This window comes from Aspergillus karnatakaensis (genome assembly GCF_047715665.1).
Source record: "Aspergillus karnatakaensis strain CBS 102800 unplaced genomic scaffold BJY04scaffold_20, whole genome shotgun sequence".
Classification (NCBI taxonomy): Eukaryota; Fungi; Ascomycota; class Eurotiomycetes; order Eurotiales; family Aspergillaceae; genus Aspergillus; species Aspergillus karnatakaensis.
The window spans coordinates 392001-408577 of record NW_027395732.1 but is presented as its reverse complement, the minus strand read 5'-3'; the positions used below and the strand labels follow the sequence as shown (position 1 = coordinate 408577).

The following is a 16577-nucleotide window of genomic DNA, read 5'->3' as shown; positions in this document are numbered from 1 at the left end:
CTCCTCGCAACCTGCTTGCGAGTGTCGAAACTCAGACCCCCTAAAATCAATGGGTAGGTAGTCTGGAAGAGGATTCAGAAGGTCCAGCCTCATCCACATCACGCTCTTCATCCTTCCGGAATCGAATGATGTTCGATTTGAACACTACACCCATCAGTAAAATGCACGTTGGAATCCACTGCCGAACATACCATCCTCCATTTCCTCCAGCGATTTTCCGGTAGTCTCCTTGATAAAGATAAACACGTAAAGCACAATTGCCCAGTTAAAGATGCAGAACATCAAGAACGTGCGCCAGCCCATGTTATCCACGGCATGCGGTGTCGCCTGGGAGAAGACAAAGTTGAATAGCCACTGTGTGGAGGTGCCGACGGCGATGCCGATTTCTCGAATCCGGGTTGGAAAGATTTCGCTCATGTATAGCCATGGTACCGGGCCCTACATGTGTTTTGTTAGCGTGCGAAAACACCAGCTCGGGGTACTATATACCCAGGACATATTGAAGGAAGCAGCTTCCAAATAGATCATTGCAATTGAAGCCGCCGTTGCAGCCGAGATTCCTGTTGCTTCAGGGTCAGGCGTAAACGTCTTGGAGAGAATGGCGACGATAAGCATGAGTGCGCCCATCATGAAGGCTCCGATTGCTAGGGACCACTTCCGGCCTATTCTTTCGACGAGGAATAAGACGAAGATACCGCAAGCGACGACTTTAACAACCCCAAAGAATCCGGTTATCAGCAGTGTGTCGTTCTCGCTAGTTCCAACGGCACCGAAAATCTGCGGTGCGTCTGTTGCTGGTAAGTTTTCAACCTTGTAGCAGGATGTAATGATGCTTCACACTTACAGTATGCTAATGAGGTATTTCCTGTACATTGCGCCGCTAGGGACTAGTCAGCTTGTAGTAGTGTGGATGGGAGCCGATCCAGGACTTACACATTTGAATAGTTATCGCGATGAAAATTCTGTATCTGTTGGCCGGGAGGTTCAACTCCTTCCATCTCAGACCTTCGGTGGCCGCGACTTCAGCACTGATGCCATCGAGGATCTCAGCCATTTCTGTGCGGACTTCCTCGGTATCATCTCCCCCACGAATCCAAATGAGAGATTCCAAGGCCTCTTCGTGTCGTCCCTGGCTGGCAAGCCATCGAACACTCTCCTTGAGAAACAGCATTCCAAGACCCAGTATCCCAGCTGGGACAATCTGGAGCCCAATTGGAATTTGCCATTGACGATCTGAAGGTTCAACATGTTTCTCAACCGCGTAATCGATCCAGTACGAGGTCATTACCCCCAAAGTGAAGAAGAACTGAAACAGACTGCCCAACTGCCCCCGGATCTCCTTTGGACTCATTTCGGCACTGAAGGGTCTATTAATGTTTTCTTCTACTAAGTACTCGCACATCTAGAGTGTTTACCTGAACATAGGCACAATGACAGTGGCCATGCCGACACCAATGCCACTAATCACCCGCGCCGCATAGAACGCCCCAACGGAGTGAGTCGGGGCCACCTGAATTATGCCACCGATACAGAATATAAGCGATGCGAGCGCAATAGTCCATCGACGACCATATTTCTTGGTGAATGGCCAGGCGAAAAAGCAGGAGAAGAAGGCTTCATGAGCACCAGTATCAGTAGAAGCCAACAAAGGTATACATATAGAACGTACCACCGGCTTGCAAGAGACTGTTGGAGTTTGAGTTGATATTGGATCGCTCTGCATCCGAGTAGCGAAATGAGTGTTGAAATGACTCTAAGGTGAGGATTCCTCCAATGATACCAGTGTCGTACGCGAATAGAAATGATCCAAAACAGCAGACCGACACCAAGAATACAGCACGCAAACGACCGAGGAGCTTGCCCATGATGAGTGTTGAATAAAGCCGCTCAAAGCAGGGTCGCCAGGACAGCTCGATGAAAAGCTTGGGGAGAAAAAAAAGGCAATCTGGCGATTTGATGCTTAATGGGCTGTATGGAATTTTGTAATGTGGCTGCTGCGGGGAAACCACGAAAATTGCGGAACAGGCACAGGCACATTCGAGAGCCCAAGGGACAAGCGACCCAGAAATTCTATGGCGCCTGTAGCGTGCGCATCTGTCTCCCGAGGAAATGCTTATAATTTGTCTGAGGCTTTGAGCTAGTTGCACGATGTCGCGCTCTGATTTGATGCTCTTTCGATAACACCATCGCGACAAGCCATAACACCATTTCCATCAAGTCCGGGGTAAGTAGTGAGTGGAGCACGGCTCCAAAGTGGAGAGATGAATCGCGATGTCGCATTTTAGAACCAGCCACCTGCGTAAACCAACTTAACTTTGCAAGGCTTAGAGTCCTCGGCTGGTGGGAATGCAGGCAAATCCCACTAATCATATAAGCAGGTCTGATATTGAAGGCCGCAACACTGACGCGTCGTTTTCTACCTTGCATCGTGGGTGCTGATTGACAGCTTAACGGGAACTTGATCACAAGAGTCAACCGCTTTGGCTTGTGAGCGCCGAGCTGTACCCCCAGAGTGTACACACATGCCTTTTCAGGCTGCGGTGATTGCCCAACGATGATGCAGGCTTGAGCTCAGCAATGATCGCAAGCTCGAGCTACCGTTCTGCCATTGTAGATACAGGTCCAATCACTTGTCAGTGCTTTTCTTCAAGCTCAAGGCCGTGTTACGAATCTGGGCTGCTGCTGGCTGGTGGCTGGTGGCGTTTTCGGCATCGAAGTAGCCGCTCTTTGGCGCCTTGGTGGAGAAGCGGCTTGTTCAGGATGAGATCCATGGATTGTCATCCCGTGCTTTCATGCTTGCTCGACTCCAGAGTCTATGGCCGTTTGTCATTCGCTATTGAAGGTGCCACCAACCATTGTTTTGACACCGATGCGTCTTCTTTGCACCTGAGGCGGAGAATCAACACTCGGTGCTCAAGATATCCTCTTCAGCTGTGTTCAAACACTTTCCACCATGATACAGTCAGGTACGTAGATCGGACCTCGGACAGTCTGCGGTTGTAACCCGTGGATGGCCATAGCCGGATAAACGTATGCTGACCACGGCTCCCTAAGCCTCGCCATTATTAGCCTAATACCCTCCGGCAATTTACCATATATTTGCCCAAACCTTGATATATGATTGTTCAGCCCATTGAGGACTCCTGCGTCGGCTTCGTGCAATGTTCTCTTTTGCTTGATGGCCCTATTATGCTGCTGTGATCGAGCTGAGCGAGGTGGACGAGGTGGAGGTATGGTAGAGAGTCGGGCGCATGTTCGGTACCTCGTTGGAGGCTTGGCTATGTCGACTGAGAATGACCGAGAGAGCAAGAGACAGTCTGTGTTCTGGCCGGATAACTCAATCCAGCAATCTTCTGATAGTCGAGGCTATGGATGCACGTTATCAGGGAGAAGAATTGTTCATTTTCGTCGTCCCTGCTGCTGGAGCAGACAGATCGAGAAGCTGAGGGAAATTAGGTAACTGCCTGAGGCAGCTGGAGTGGCTACGACCTGAGTCAAGCAAGGTTTGATAGGTTTTGAGCCACCACATCTGAATCCTCCGAAAGATGCTTGCTCATCGTTTCGAGCGTTCGTGGTGACAGGCTACTCTCCTGCCTAACTTATCAGCGCCGAGCCAGGGACCTTCATACAGAGGCTCCAGATCCAAACTACATCACCAACTGCTGCACTTCACTACTCGGACGAGGCTTGAACTTCTTCTGAAAAGAGCCTCCATCTTACAACAGTTCTGAGACAAGCCCAATGCTGTCCCTGTGAGTACGAGCTAGACCTTTCGGTACCATGTTGGCTCAGTCGGTCAATTATCAAGTCTTTCCAACCAAAGAGCGTTCCTATTTATAAGACTGGTAATGTGTCTCTGACTCTCAACATGCAGATGGCCTTCTTTGATGCCCGCAAACGATCTTTCGCCCCAAAGCACGCTAGATTCGCCATCCACGAGCACCGTCTCAGATACTTCACAACAGAGTAGTGCTCTCACTAGTACTCCGTGCGAGTCACCAGGCATGTGAAGGGATCGATGGGTCTTTCAATACAATCACATCTGGATTCCTGCCCAAGAGTCTCCGCGCCCGCAGATATAGGCCGCCAGGACATCCCTCTGGATTATCCACATTCGTCTAAGGCAGGGAGGGGCTTTCCAGTACTTCAAAAAGAACACGTGAACCAGCTCTGAGAACAACTTCGCATGGCTGTTTCTTGCTTGTTATGTTCTCTCGGCCAGCTCTGAATTGTTACATGCCCGTTAGAGTTTGCAGATCGACAGGAAACCTCCACCGCGCAGCCGACTTTGCCCCAGCATCTCTCCACTCTGCCGATATCATCCGGAGACAAACTCCACTCACCAGTTCCCAACTCGCGACCTTCGTCTTTTTGTCTCGCAAATACGATCTCTCAGCTTGGACGAAGACGATACTAAAACCTGAAAGAGCGGTCAACTCAGTACTGCTGGTCCATACAGTGGGAACGTTTGTAGTCAGAAGACGCAATACGAAGCCGGCCTTCATCATTGCGGGCATAAAAGTGGACTGGTGACTAGTGAGCTCACTTGGCCTTCGTCAGAGGTCTCAGGTTCCACTCAAGGCCGACTTCCTGTAACACGAGGGTTCGTCCAAGTATCGATCTTGGCAGAGGTCATGGTATTTTTAGGCAGGGATGTTTCAGTGCTTGTGTCTCAGGCCTCGTATTCTGCTCGCATTTTCCTTCTTTGATACAGCAAACAAATGGCCAGCTCTCGCTTTGCAAGCTTGGCATGATTTACTCCAGGTTGTCCTGCAGAATATTCCCGAGAATGGACATGAACATCTAACACAAAACCAATCACAATCGCCGAGCAACAGGATCCCGACGATCTCAGCTGAACCTCCGAGTTTCCTGCCCAAGTATAAATAGGCGCATGTCTCCTGAGTTCATGACTTTCATTAGAAGCATCAACCTCCTCATCCTACCTCAGCTCAACCCCGTCCAGCACTTTTCCCAATTTCAAAAAATATGAAGCTCGCTGCTGCTGTTGCTACTGGTATCCTCGCCACCAGCGCCTCTGCTGCCTTTGACAAATGGGCTCGTAAGCCGGGTTCCCCCCAGGAAACCCACTGTTGCCAGTACTAACATATACTCCAGCCTGGGGCAAGCGTGACTACTCGTGCATCAACGCATATGCGGGTCCTACTGGTACAAATGTGCTCTCTATCATCACGCGCCACCCCTGCTAACATCTTGCTCCTAGAGAACAGCACGATCGCACCAAACTGGCCGGTAGAGATCCGATTCAACCGCAACAGTGGCCGCTGTGATTCCCTCTACGATCAGTTCCCCACTGGAGAGTACAGTCTATGGCTTTACAACAATCCGGTCCGTGAGGCTGGCTTTGTGAAGTCAGACTATCAGGTCAAGCTCGAGGGTAATATCCCCAGCGATGCCGGCAGCGTGACCTTCACTCTTCCCGACGACCTCCCCGAGGTTGACGACGACACTGTGTGGTACCTTCGCCTGGACACCTGGCTTCCAACTGCTCCTCAGGTCCGTAATCTCGTTACTCCTTATGGTCAGGAAGTCATTCGCTAACCATGATATGTAGACCCCTACTTTCTTCAACGCTCTCGGGCCCTTCCGCCTTCAGCGGTAAATGGTGCTCGGAAAGTGAGCATATAATATGAAGTGAGATGTTACATCTGAAGTTACCGAATTCGCGAGGGGACAGGTCAGAGGAAAGATAGAGCGAGCAATAGGCGTGTGTGGAGAACTGGCATTTGCTCAGAGCACCTGCGCACTAGACTCCTTGACTGTAAATAATAACCAGCCTAATCCAAATCACGGTATGATGAACTCGAAGGGAAGCGCAATCAAACTACGCCATATGAGCTTTAAGTACAATATCCCAGTCGCGTTCCAAGCGTGAGTATTGGGGCATTGCCTATACTTGTCGGTTGAGCTGCTATGGTTAGTCTCCTCGGCTCCTCCCGCCTTCCGCGCCTCCCTTCATCTCCGCCTCGTCCCCCTCCTGCTCAATTTTCTCCTGGCTACTCTTCTTCATCTGTTTCCTCTTGGTGTGCTTTATGCGCTGCAGCAAATTTGCTTTAGATTGATTGTTCATGGCCGAGGTCATAACAACAACAGCAGCAGCAGCAACAGCAACACCACCACCACCACCACCACCACCAAGCAGCTCAATGACAGTACAAAACGTGCCGCAGGGCAATAGTGAGTACCACTATAGCAGCTTCAATTGAGCGGCACTGACTACTATCTTACAATAGGCCTGTCTACACCGATGACCGCCGTGATAGCCTATCATGTTTCAAGGCTTTCCCATGACACTGCATTGTTTCTCAGCTTCAGCCGCAGCACCTCGAAAAGCCAGTCAAAACACACCCGACCCAATGGCAGCAGCATAATCATTGTAAGCCAAGTGGTTTCACTCGCTCACCAGGATTCAGTCGCTAAAGTCTCTTCTTCCCCCAGTGACCTGGTCAATGAACCGAAATGCCCACGAATGAACCTCGAGCCATGAGGTACATATAAGCAGACGAAGGATTCGAAGGGTTCGAGCTAAATCTTCGGTCGGACGCAGTTTCTAGCACTAATGATGTGGCCTTAATATCGCTAGGGGACGCTCTACCGAGACATCGACCAAAATCGAGGCAATGCCGCCGACCATCTCAAGTCCTCATAACCAAATTATTGGACTTTTTGACCATCGGCCAAGCTTGGATTTGACGAAGCTCGCACAGCTACGTGTATTACATCGCTTTGGTATATCCCGTGTGAAACAAGGGGCGGCGGGGTAGATGGTCAACTCATACCAATTTCTACAATAGGAAGAGGAACGAGATGGCGCGCCGTCGAATGATCGAACGTCCTACCTTTAGGCTTTCAGACTTCCCGGAGAAGGCAACAATCATGTTGCAAGGATAGACATGCCGAGAGCCGAGGCGTGAAAAATCCAATAGCGCCTCTCTCACGGACAAGGGTGCGACAGCTGCTGCTTAAGGATACGCTAAGCCGGCCAAGGTGCAGTGGCGACAGGGATCAGGATTGACAGCATAATCTGGGAAGAGGCAGAAGCAAGGGGGTAATACCAGTCGCTTACCAGCAAAGGCTCGCGAACTTGTGAAGTTACTCGACACACTTCACCGACGTTTCACTGCCAAAATTGAGGAGTCAGACAAAGTCTGCTCAAGATGTAGGCCGAGCAACTGAAAAGTCAGCCCTAGATTTCAAGACGACGGCAAACTTCAGAAGGTATCGGATTCGGACTACCCAATGTGTCATATTGATGGCGAAGACTCAAAACTTCGACGATCGCCACATGCCGCGGTCACAGAAAAGTCAAAGAGAAGGATGTGCAGAAGAAACAAGTAGGTAAACTTGAAGATCAGCCGTTACCTACTCAATCGCAACTCTGAGCTTGGGGTAACCTTTTCGGAAGGTAAGACAATTCTCGCTCGACGAATGACAATTGGTTAACCAGATCATGATACAAACTGTCAGGGGAGTAGAAATCAACACTCGGCCTTTACACTCAACAATGCCTTTGTGGGGTTGCTGTTGGATTTCCGAGGTGCTAGTAATCTACATCCTTCAGGCTTCAGCCCCTTTCTTCGGTCGACTCAGGCTCCGGACCGCAATCTCGATTCGTATCGTGCCAGGTCCACAATAATTGAAACCCCATTTGAACTCTGGAGGAATCATGTCATGGAAAACATGATATTACTGACTCGACAAAAACTTGGGGTTCCGGTTTTGGGAAATGAACCATGTTCCCGTCGCGCCGGACAGTCCTGCATCCTGCAAGACTTAACCTCTTGTGGGTTGAGGACTCGGGGACCTCGCGAGTCGCGACTCACCGGAAAGACAATGTCGACGCATGAATCCGGAATTTGCATTTCCATTGGATCAGAGGCTGTTGCCAGTGCTGCCCCGGGACGGGAATGAAATGACACCCCACAAAGCCAGCCAGAGGATGGCTTGAGCTTCATGGAGCCATCAGAAGATTATCAAAACTGTGGTTTCAGATTCAGAGTCAATAACAATGCTGCAGGACTTTGCTAGCTCCGCGGCCTGTCGAGTCAAACATCGTCTAGCCAGCATCCTCAAGGATCAGTGAGTGGTTCCACACGGCAGAGCACTGCTTCGCCACTCATACATCGAGAACCATTGCAATGTTTTTGATGGCCCCTTGAAACTAGAATTTTCATCATCTGTGTCAATCAAAACCTTCTTCCTTCGGTAACCCCTTACTAAATGTGTATTTCCCAGGCTTTGAGTCAATTCTCGGCTTTCTCGTTGCCGAGTTGAAGGTTCTGGACAGTCAAATCCTTCGCCCCATTTGGTACCATTTGGTCGTACACTACTAACCATATATGTCAAAGTATGCCTCGAAACCACGCGACGGGCCTTGACGGTTGAACCTAATTTTTGCCGTGGCCCGTGGCATTCCAAATCCCTGCCGCCAGCCTGCCACAGTGCCACTGTCAGTTGTCACTTTCTTCAAGATTCTGTCATCTAACCAATCACCTGGGTCAAATCCTTCGACCCCGGGCAGTCTGGTGCCATGCATTGCAGGGATTTTCGGCTGCCTCGTTGATTTACTCTTCATTCCTCCCCTCCTCCTGTCGTGTCTTTCTTAGTCCCGTTTATTGTTCTTCATGGGTTTCTAAAATAAGGGATCTCAAGGTCCTTTTGCCTTCGCGGGATTGGGTCTCGCACGAACACACCAGAATGAGTACACAACCGCAGTTCCCGCCTGAGTACCTCGCGGAGGACCGCGGAAATCCTGCGGTTATTGGCATGGCAGTCACGACGGCCGTCGCTACAGTCGTTGTGTTCATCAGGACCTACGCGAGGGGCTTCATGATCAAGGAGCTTGGTTGGGATGATGGGCTTATCATAGTGGCCATGGTGAGTTGACCAGTCCTCGGAGATTTGGAAGCAGCTCTGCGGTAAGCCGTTTAAGACATCGAACCTGACCACATATCACAGCTCTTTTCCTGGGCTGTTGTAGCATTCAGTTACAAGGTCATACAATATGGTGCTGGTCGGCATCTTGTTGCTCTGGTGCAAAACCCTGCAGGCATGGTTCTCATGTACAAATGGTCAGTTACCGTGGTTAAAAGGGGTGAAGGGAGCCTGGTTTTAACCCAGAGACAGGCTCATCGCTGCTCAAATTACCTATTTCTTCGTCTTGTGGATTTGCCGGCTGTCCGGTATCGCGTTCTATGCCAGGCTTAACCCAATGCCGCGGTTCACTCTCTACCTGCGCATCTCGTACGGCTTCGTCACGGCTGTATATATTGCTCAGACCCTGATTATCGCATTGCAATGCGTTCCACTCTCTGCACTTTGGGGAGAAGCAGAAGGCAATTGCATGGGCCAGTACGCAGTCTTCATATCCACCTCTGTGATGACAATCATCTGCGACTCGCTTATCCTGCTTCTCCCAATCAACATTATCTTCACAATCAAAGCAAAGCTGATACGGAAACTGGCGCTGGGCGTTGTGCTTTGCTTCGGTGTCTTTGCCGTGGTGTGAGTGTTTCCGCTAATTCACACCTTCAGCTACTAACGATGGCAGGACCTCAATCTGCCGAATCGTCGCCATGGTTGTTGCTCTTGACAACCAGGACGACATTACCTGGTACTTCTCTGTCGTGCTGACCTGGTCCTGCGCGGAGATCGCCACGGCAATTGTAGCTCTCTCCCTCCCAGCCCTCAAGGGTCTCTTTAACAAGCTCTCGTCCACCTACCGGTCTACAGTCGACAACAGCGGCTCAAACACGCAGGACAATTACCAGCTCAAATCGAATGCCAGCTCCGCGAGGCGCAGAATCTTCGAGGGCCCGAACGCATCCCCCAATGACGCCCATATCGCCAGCAACCGGAATAACAGCGAGGAGCAGCTTTGGGACGGCAAGGGCGATAATATCCGGGTTGTTGACACGGTTGAGGTGAATGTGCAGTACTCTGAAAGAGAGGGTTACAGATAAATTGTGTCTCCGAGGGTGGATAGATGACAGATATAGCCAAAAATGCCATCCCTTTGGACACAAAAGGTTCTTCAAGATCTCACCTATAATAGAGGTAACCGCGAACTTCACTGTGACTTACATCAACAACGGAGGTAGGGGTGGGTAGGAATTCGGCAGTTCCACGAAGGCAGACTAATGTATAAACAGGCAACAAATATATCTCATAACGTCTTTATGCTTCTCGAGGTAAGGTCGGTTGCTTGGGTTTAACTCTCGTTTCAACGTCAAGCATCCCATCCGTGCATCTCCCATGGTTACCATTGTCTCTACCAACCTGCCCGTGGTGTGCGCTCATTATATTACCTTCTGTATAAGATTGGCATCTTTCATTAACCTTCTTCGCAACACGAAAGAACATAAAGTCAACTTTATTTGTTTCACAGACCTCCTGCTCATAATAAATAACTAGTTTACACACTACTTCCCACAATTTGTTTCTTTATCCGCGCATCTTCACGATAAACCCCAATACTATCCATCCTAGATGATAAAAGGACTGTCCACCACATAATCAGTCTCGACTATACTCTATACTGTAATAGTATTGTTGGCCATCTGGCCGATCTATCTCTATGAATGTTCGGAGAAGCCGTGCAGGGCCCTGGCTTCTCAGCAAAAACCCTTTATTATACCAATGCATACCTAATGCAGAGTGTCCTATAGAGTCTTGCTGCTTTTCAATGGCGTCATTGTACGCAGTGGAGTCTAGATCATTTGATCTGTAGTTTTTTTTTTTTTTTTTTTTTTTTTTTTTTTTTTTTTTATTCCCGAATCTACTTGTCCGGTGCTCAGAGCTCCATAATATTGGGATCATATGCTTGTATGTTCTCAGTCTGCGGCTGTAGTGGAAGGATAAGTGTGCTCTAGATAATTCTCTTCCTAATAAAGCTACTCTTGAAAGACGGAGTAGCTTATAAGCTCCCTGCAGTTGTAAATAGGAGGGGATAAAAGAGAAGGCACAAAAAAGAAATTCCGATACGGGGAATCGAACCCCGAGCCGCTGCGTACAATGACGTCATTGAAAAGCAGCAATGTTAGCCGTTACACCATATCGGATGAGCTATATTAAATAGTTTATTTTTTAAACCTATATTTGCATTATACTCAAGTTCATCCATACACCATACAACAAGATCACGAGTGACTGTTGTGGGAGCTGACAGGGTCATTTTAATACATAAATGACTAGTGGGATGATCGAATCATATACTTAGTACTTATTAATATGGGACTTCTAGCTATCTGCATTTACTTTGTGGTTTTTCTGTCTTTATCAACAGTTGAAACATTTCCTGAGCTGTATATATATTTCTACAAACAATCCTACCGTGATTCCGGGATTGCTGGCCGTCAAGACCTAAATCAAAACATACTCACAGTAACTACTTGATAAGAGTAGCCTACATGCCGAAGGTCAACTACTAGGACTTAGTTGGAAGCTTCAATATACTAATATATTAACCACGCACTCTATCAAGTTAGGAAGAGATAAAAGTCTTTATTGTTGATTTCTCAATCCTTCTGTATGCTAGTACTCAGGAGTATCCTGGCATGCTCAGAATGCTTGAATGTTATATGCCTGTAACTATATACATCAATGTTCCTACTAACTTTTGAACGTTCTTCAAGCCTGTACAAGCCGTTCAGGACCACCTTTAGGTCCCATGGCGCTTTACGGGCCTTCTAATCCCAGAACCCCAAGAGTACCCTAACACCCAAGCCTATCTTCATTGTCCATAACCAAGGAACAGCAAATATAAGTCGTCTTTGTAATGCTGTTTCCTTGCTGCGGCTCCTATAGCCGGCCTCAAAATGCGGGGTATACCAAACCTCGGGCCATATCAGGGCTTTCCCCGCTTCTCCACACTGAACAAGTCAGTGCTTAAATAACCCAGCTGTCATCGATGTCAATGTCTAAGTCATGCTCCTAACTCAGACGACAGACCGAACCCAAGAAGAATGATTTTTACGTCCCAAAGACCGCGCGTCGACAGTACTTACCACCCGGATTCATTGCCCTGAAAGAAGCGCGTGCTGACCTACACCACTACATAGTACCGACTGACATTCCGATCTGGGAGTGGCTTTTTGAGTCGAAGTACTCGCCATTGCGAGAATACAAGCCCGAAGAGCTTGGATCGTTCGTAAACGCCATCACGAAAGAGCAGATCCGCTATGACTCCCTTAAGGAGCTCACAACATTCGTGTCAACGGCGTTGGTGGTCAACTATGGACTGAAGCCAGGCGATACAGTGGCTCTATTCAGTCCAAACACCATATGGTATCCTGTTGCCATGCTGGCGACTGTCCGTGCCGGTACGCTTGCGAACGTCGTTCAACGCGATTGAATCAGGACACTGACATCTATGTAGGTGGTATAATATCCGGCGCTTCGCCGGCATACAACATCGAGGAGATGACGTACGCCCTCAAGACAGCTCGAGCAAAGTTTTTGATGACTGTTCCTTCCTCGATGCATGTCGCTATTCCAGCCGCGAAGAACGCTGGTATACCGCCTGAGCGCATTTTCCTCCTCGAAGGCCAGGAGGGAGAGTATACATCTGTTCAACAGCTCGTACAAAAAGGCAAGCGGTATGGACCTGGGGGACAAGCTGTGCCGTATAGGCTTCCAGAGGGTAGAACCAACCGAGACATCTGCGGCTTTTTGAGCTTCAGTAGCGGAACGACAGGTCTTCCTAAGGCTGTAAGTAGGTAAGGGGTGCCACGAGTCAGCGCTGATGATTTTCAAGGTCATGATCTCTCACCATAATGTGATTGCACAATGCATGCAAATCATCCAACTCACCCACGAAGACACCAAGAAATCTCTAGCCGTATTGCCTCTATTCCATAGTAAGCCAACACTGTTGTCTTCGCCGACACCCTCGTCTTGACTAACAGAGTCAACAAAGTCACCGGCCTTGTTCATCAGATGCACCTCCCAGTGATCCGCAACTCCACCGTTTTTATGCTCCCCTCATTCACCATGGAATCAATGCTGAAGACCATTGTCGAGTACCAAATCACAGAGATCCTCTCCGTCCCACCAATCATAATCCGCCTTCTCCAAGATCCCGTTGTAACCAAATACGACCTCTCGCACGTGAAGCGATTTTCGTCCGGTGCGGCGCCCATCTCTGGCGAAATCCTGCAGAAACTCCAGAGCCGCTTTCCATGGACGGGGTTCAAGCAGGGATACGGCATGACCGAATCGTGTAGCTGTATCACCGCTCACCCCCCGGAGAAACAATCGTACGAGTACGCGCAACGCGGAGGTATGATCGTCGCAAACACCGAGGTGAAGGTCATCCACGTGGAGACAGGAAAGGAGCTAGGTGTAGGCGAGGAGGGTGAGATCCTCGCACGAGGACCACAGATTGTCATGGGGTACCTGGGGAATGAAAAGGCAACAAAAGAAACGTTTGATGAGGGGGGCTGGTTGCATACAGGAGACGTAGGGTACATGGATCAAGAGGGTTTCATCGTGATTACCGACAGAATCAAGGAGATGATCAAGGTGAAAGGCATTGCGGTATCGCCGGCGGAGATTGAAGATCTGCTTCTTGGACACCCTGCTGTGGAGGATGTTGGAGTGACTTCCGTTCCGGATGACTATGCTGGGGAGAAGCCAAAGGCGTATGTCGTGTTGAAAGCTGCTGCGCGAGAGCGACTTGACACGGCGGATGGCGTTTTAGCGATTGGGCGTGACCTGATTGAGTACGTCAAGCAGAAGAAAGTGAGACATAAGTGGGTTGTCGAAGTGGAATTCCTGGATGAGGTGCCCAAATCCGCAAGTGGAAAGATTCTTCGACGTGTTCTGCGAGACAAAGAGAAGACCAGGTCTGGGGATGAGAAGAGAGTGGTGGTCCGAGACGAGAGGGCAAGAGCGAAGCTGTAGGTGGTGTCAACCATCACAGTACCTTAGGTTCTCAACAGACACACCTCTACAACATACCTTTGCTGACCACCACGCTCCCTTATCCTCACCTATATACCTATTCATATCCCTACTGAACTACATATTATCTTATCATGGACTGCACAGAGAAAGAGCACATCACAGCCCGCAGACTCCTCTTCCGAGGCGGCAGGTTGGTCATCTTCCTACCAAAACCGCAAATCACATCTGTAAGATAACAGAAGATCTAAGCGAATGGTCTGGCGACTGGAGAACGACCCACAGCCGTGTCGTTCATGGCATCGCCTATGCCCACATCGATAATTATCCTCACGTCGGCGAAACTCAATTTCACGGATGGCTTGATCGGAAATCCCTCGATACCTCTTCCTTTGCAGCAGTGCATACAATGGCGCCGCGAACCCACTTTGACCTGCTCGGCTACAATGCCCTGGAAATTGAGATCGCATGGGCAGATGACAGAACGTATGCTATTGTGATGGAGGACGAGAGAGCCTTTGGGTTCGAGGGGCAGTTTCGTGGCGCAACGACAGCTGAACGGGAGGAATTGAAGGCCAAGACGCAGACGGACTCTGGAGGCGAGGCTTCGGACGAACCAGAGAACAAGAATACAGTAGAAGAAGAGTCCGTGAAAAGAATTATCCGATTTGATCGTCTGGTTCCTACCCGTCGAGACGTGGGCGCTGATACGATACGAACCTTGGGTGAGCGAAACGTTCGAGGCTTTGGTATTATCATTCGAAAGTATGGTGACACTTCTTTGATTTCTCTTTTCTCTCTGCTGTCTAATGCTTATGACTGTAGCACGAACGACGAGCAATCGGGCACCTTCTCCTTGAGCATCAAGGCCATTTATGCCATCAGACTCGACTGTGATTGTCCTCATAAGTATGGGCCCGATCTTGCCAGTCGCGTGCCCAGAGAGGAGGACATTAGTCGTATAAAGCTTCCAAGTCCTGTAGTTGAGGTCAAGAATCCTAGAAGCAATAAACGGGCTAGACTTTCGGCGGCCATTCGAAGTGCAAGAAAGTCTGCAGACGAGCTGGCAGTCCGCCTCCGCGCAAGCAAAGCTCAACCTCCAAGGCCTGAATAGCAGATTATAGGAATTTATATAGCCTAGAAGTCTTATTCATGTAGTACTGCATTAAAATTACGCCGGATTTTCTTTTTGGACCATCTGATCCCAAGTACTTTGACTGCACGGAGACTACGATCACTTGCCTGTAGCAAATCATCCCCGGCCATATGTACCTGATAGAGCATGGGATTTTCTACCAGTATACATAACCTAGAGTGCCCATGAGATCCAAAAATTCACTGAGATATAAAGAAGGGATCATAGTTCAGTGACAATCCTATACTATGTTGAACTGGCTTTAGCGACCTCGAAAAACAACTACTGTAGACCACATACGAGTCTTGAGACCTAGTAACCACATGGAGTTAGGTTTATTGTAGTCAACTCTAGGTTGCAACCTTTGCAATTCCAACCTACCTCAACGGTTGGTCCGGGTTGCATCGGTGGCTCTGTGTTAGGTTTCGATTACTCCTCCTTCTTCCCCAACTTACCCAGCCCCGTTCCCATTGCAACCAACCTATCCTGCATGATAATCAGCACTTCATAGTCTCGTAGAACATCAGAAACCACTCATACCATTATCCAAAACGGTACAACCCTCTCCATAAACCACATCGTCCCGGCCGCGATCCCCTCCCAAAGATGCCCCGAAGCGCCACTGGTAAGCCTTTTTACAACCCTATCCGCCCACTTCTGCGCCTCCTCTCTTGGAACTCCATCCTCCCACTTTGCACGTGCGAGAACCTGTTCCTCGACCGGCTTGAAGAGGCTGTTCTCCGGGAGAGCAAGGTCCTCGAAGTAGGAATTTCCGTTGGACTTTACGGCCCCCGTAACTAGGGAAACGACTCTGACCCCGAAAGGCGAAAGTTCAAGGCGCAGGGTGTCGAGGTAGATTTCGAAGGAGCGTTTGGTCGCGGCATAAGTTGCTGTACCATGTTAGTATTTTTCGATTCTTCGAAGCTTCAATTCCCTTGGGAATGAGGTAAACAAAAAACAGGGAAAGAGGGAAGACGGCATACCCATATAAGGCGTGTTAAAATGCCCACCAACACTCGAAACCCCAACGATGACACCCCTGGCTTTGATAACAAGCTCTGCGAACGCCTGCGTGACGGCCAAGGACCCCCAGACGTTGATCTCGAACAGTGCACGACAGGCGTCGAGGTCTTCATCGAGGACAGGCATGTATCGGTTATTACCAGCGTTGTTGATAAGATAATCGAGGGTGCCGCCTGTCTTTTCTGAGACAACAGACACAGCGGCGGCAATTTGGTCGGGTTTTGTCACATCTAGTGCCAAGAAGGTGATATTGGGAAGATCAGACAGGTCCGACATTTTCGAGATAGAGCGAGCGGTTGCGAAGACATGGAAGTCTCGCTTCTGGAAGGCAAAGGCAAGCGCGCAGCCGAGGCCGCCGTTGCTGCAGCCGGTTATGAGGACGGATTTCATTTTGTAGGTTTTGTGAGTTTAGTGACAAGGTACGAACCTGGGTGGACTTGGGCGTTTATAGTGTCTGATTGCCTGCTGCGTATTGAGCTAACTACATACGCTAATT

The 16577-nt window shown here is 49.3% G+C and overlaps 7 protein-coding genes and 1 non-coding gene across 8 annotated transcripts; 5 read left to right on the top strand and 3 right to left on the bottom strand.

The window, feature by feature from the left end:
• Positions 1-46: 46 nt before the first annotated feature.
• On the bottom strand, positions 47-1865 carry BJY04DRAFT_217591 (putative MFS sugar transporter; the record flags this gene model as incomplete). The annotated part of the gene is made up of 7 exons (XM_073716088.1): positions 47-144; positions 192-438; positions 490-788; positions 845-880; positions 934-1358; positions 1422-1614; positions 1670-1865. The coding sequence occupies 7 exons, from the start codon at positions 1863-1865 to the stop codon at positions 47-49; spliced, it is 1494 nt and encodes a 497-aa protein (XP_073572084.1).
• Positions 1866-4582: 2717 nt separating this feature from the next.
• On the top strand, positions 4583-4927 carry BJY04DRAFT_187566 (uncharacterized protein; the record flags this gene model as incomplete). The annotated part of the gene is made up of 1 exon (XM_073711063.1): positions 4583-4927. A coding segment is annotated over exon 1 (233 nt), but the record flags the coding sequence as incomplete, so codon positions are not given.
• On the top strand, positions 4928-5934 carry BJY04DRAFT_187565 (uncharacterized protein). The gene is made up of 4 exons (XM_073711062.1): positions 4928-5062; positions 5119-5169; positions 5225-5517; positions 5576-5934. The coding sequence occupies exons 1-4, from the start codon at positions 4990-4992 to the stop codon at positions 5621-5623; spliced, it is 465 nt and encodes a 154-aa protein (XP_073572082.1). The 5' UTR covers positions 4928-4989; the 3' UTR covers positions 5624-5934.
• A 2413-nt stretch (positions 5935-8347) lies between these two features.
• BJY04DRAFT_51037 (uncharacterized protein) lies at positions 8348-10102 on the top strand. Its single transcript, XM_073720539.1, has 4 exons — positions 8348-8898; positions 8980-9092; positions 9148-9525; positions 9572-10102. Exons 1-4 carry the CDS (start codon positions 8719-8721, stop codon positions 9981-9983), a joined length of 1083 nt encoding a protein of 360 aa, XP_073572081.1. The 5' UTR covers positions 8348-8718; the 3' UTR covers positions 9984-10102.
• Positions 10103-10995: 893 nt separating this feature from the next.
• Positions 10996-11081, bottom strand: BJY04DRAFT_t65. The gene has a single exon. It is a non-coding gene; the product is annotated as a tRNA-Glu (tRNA).
• A 903-nt stretch (positions 11082-11984) lies between these two features.
• On the top strand, positions 11985-13923 carry BJY04DRAFT_207120 (acyl--CoA ligase; the record flags this gene model as incomplete). The annotated part of the gene is made up of 5 exons (XM_073713811.1): positions 11985-12018; positions 12081-12341; positions 12398-12729; positions 12776-12878; positions 12938-13923. The coding sequence occupies 5 exons, from the start codon at positions 11985-11987 to the stop codon at positions 13921-13923; spliced, it is 1716 nt and encodes a 571-aa protein (XP_073572080.1).
• Positions 13924-14332: 409 nt separating this feature from the next.
• BJY04DRAFT_217587 (uncharacterized protein) lies at positions 14333-15037 on the top strand (the record flags this gene model as incomplete). Its single annotated transcript, XM_073716087.1, has 2 exons — positions 14333-14688; positions 14749-15037. The coding sequence occupies 2 exons, from the start codon at positions 14333-14335 to the stop codon at positions 15035-15037; spliced, it is 645 nt and encodes a 214-aa protein (XP_073572079.1).
• A 230-nt stretch (positions 15038-15267) lies between these two features.
• Positions 15268-16483, bottom strand: BJY04DRAFT_187548 (putative hydroxybutyrate dehydrogenase). The gene is made up of 4 exons (XM_073711061.1): positions 16042-16483; positions 15599-15948; positions 15440-15544; positions 15268-15370 (listed from the first exon to the last, which is right to left on the bottom strand). The coding sequence occupies exons 1-3, from the start codon at positions 16469-16471 to the stop codon at positions 15488-15490; spliced, it is 837 nt and encodes a 278-aa protein (XP_073572078.1). The 5' UTR covers positions 16472-16483; the 3' UTR covers positions 15268-15370; positions 15440-15487.
• Between the last annotated feature and the right edge of the window lie 94 nt (positions 16484-16577).

Excerpts from the sequence above, each read along its gene's own strand:
- BJY04DRAFT_51037 (XM_073720539.1), top strand. The coding sequence starts at position 8,719 with ATGAGTACACAACCGCAGTTCCCGCCTGAGTACCTCGCGGAGGACCGC. Across the intron at positions 8,899-8,979 it reads GGCTTATCATAGTGGCCATG|CTCTTTTCCTGGGCTGTTGT; the intron begins GTGAGTTGACCA and ends CACATATCACAG. Across the intron at positions 9,093-9,147 it reads ATGGTTCTCATGTACAAATG|GCTCATCGCTGCTCAAATTA; the intron begins GTCAGTTACCGT and ends ACCCAGAGACAG.
- BJY04DRAFT_187548 (XM_073711061.1), bottom strand. The coding sequence starts at position 16,471 with ATGAAATCCGTCCTCATAACCGGCTGCAGCAACGGCGGCCTCGGCTGC. Across the intron at positions 15,949-16,041 it reads TTTTAACACGCCTTATATGG|CAACTTATGCCGCGACCAAA; the intron begins GTATGCCGTCTT and ends AACATGGTACAG. Across the intron at positions 15,545-15,598 it reads TTGTACCGTTTTGGATAATG|GATAGGTTGGTTGCAATGGG; the intron begins GTATGAGTGGTT and ends ATTATCATGCAG.
- BJY04DRAFT_187565 (XM_073711062.1), top strand. The coding sequence starts at position 4,990 with ATGAAGCTCGCTGCTGCTGTTGCTACTGGTATCCTCGCCACCAGCGCC. Across the intron at positions 5,063-5,118 it reads TGCCTTTGACAAATGGGCTC|CCTGGGGCAAGCGTGACTAC; the intron begins GTAAGCCGGGTT and ends CATATACTCCAG. Across the intron at positions 5,170-5,224 it reads CGCATATGCGGGTCCTACTG|AGAACAGCACGATCGCACCA; the intron begins GTACAAATGTGC and ends TCTTGCTCCTAG.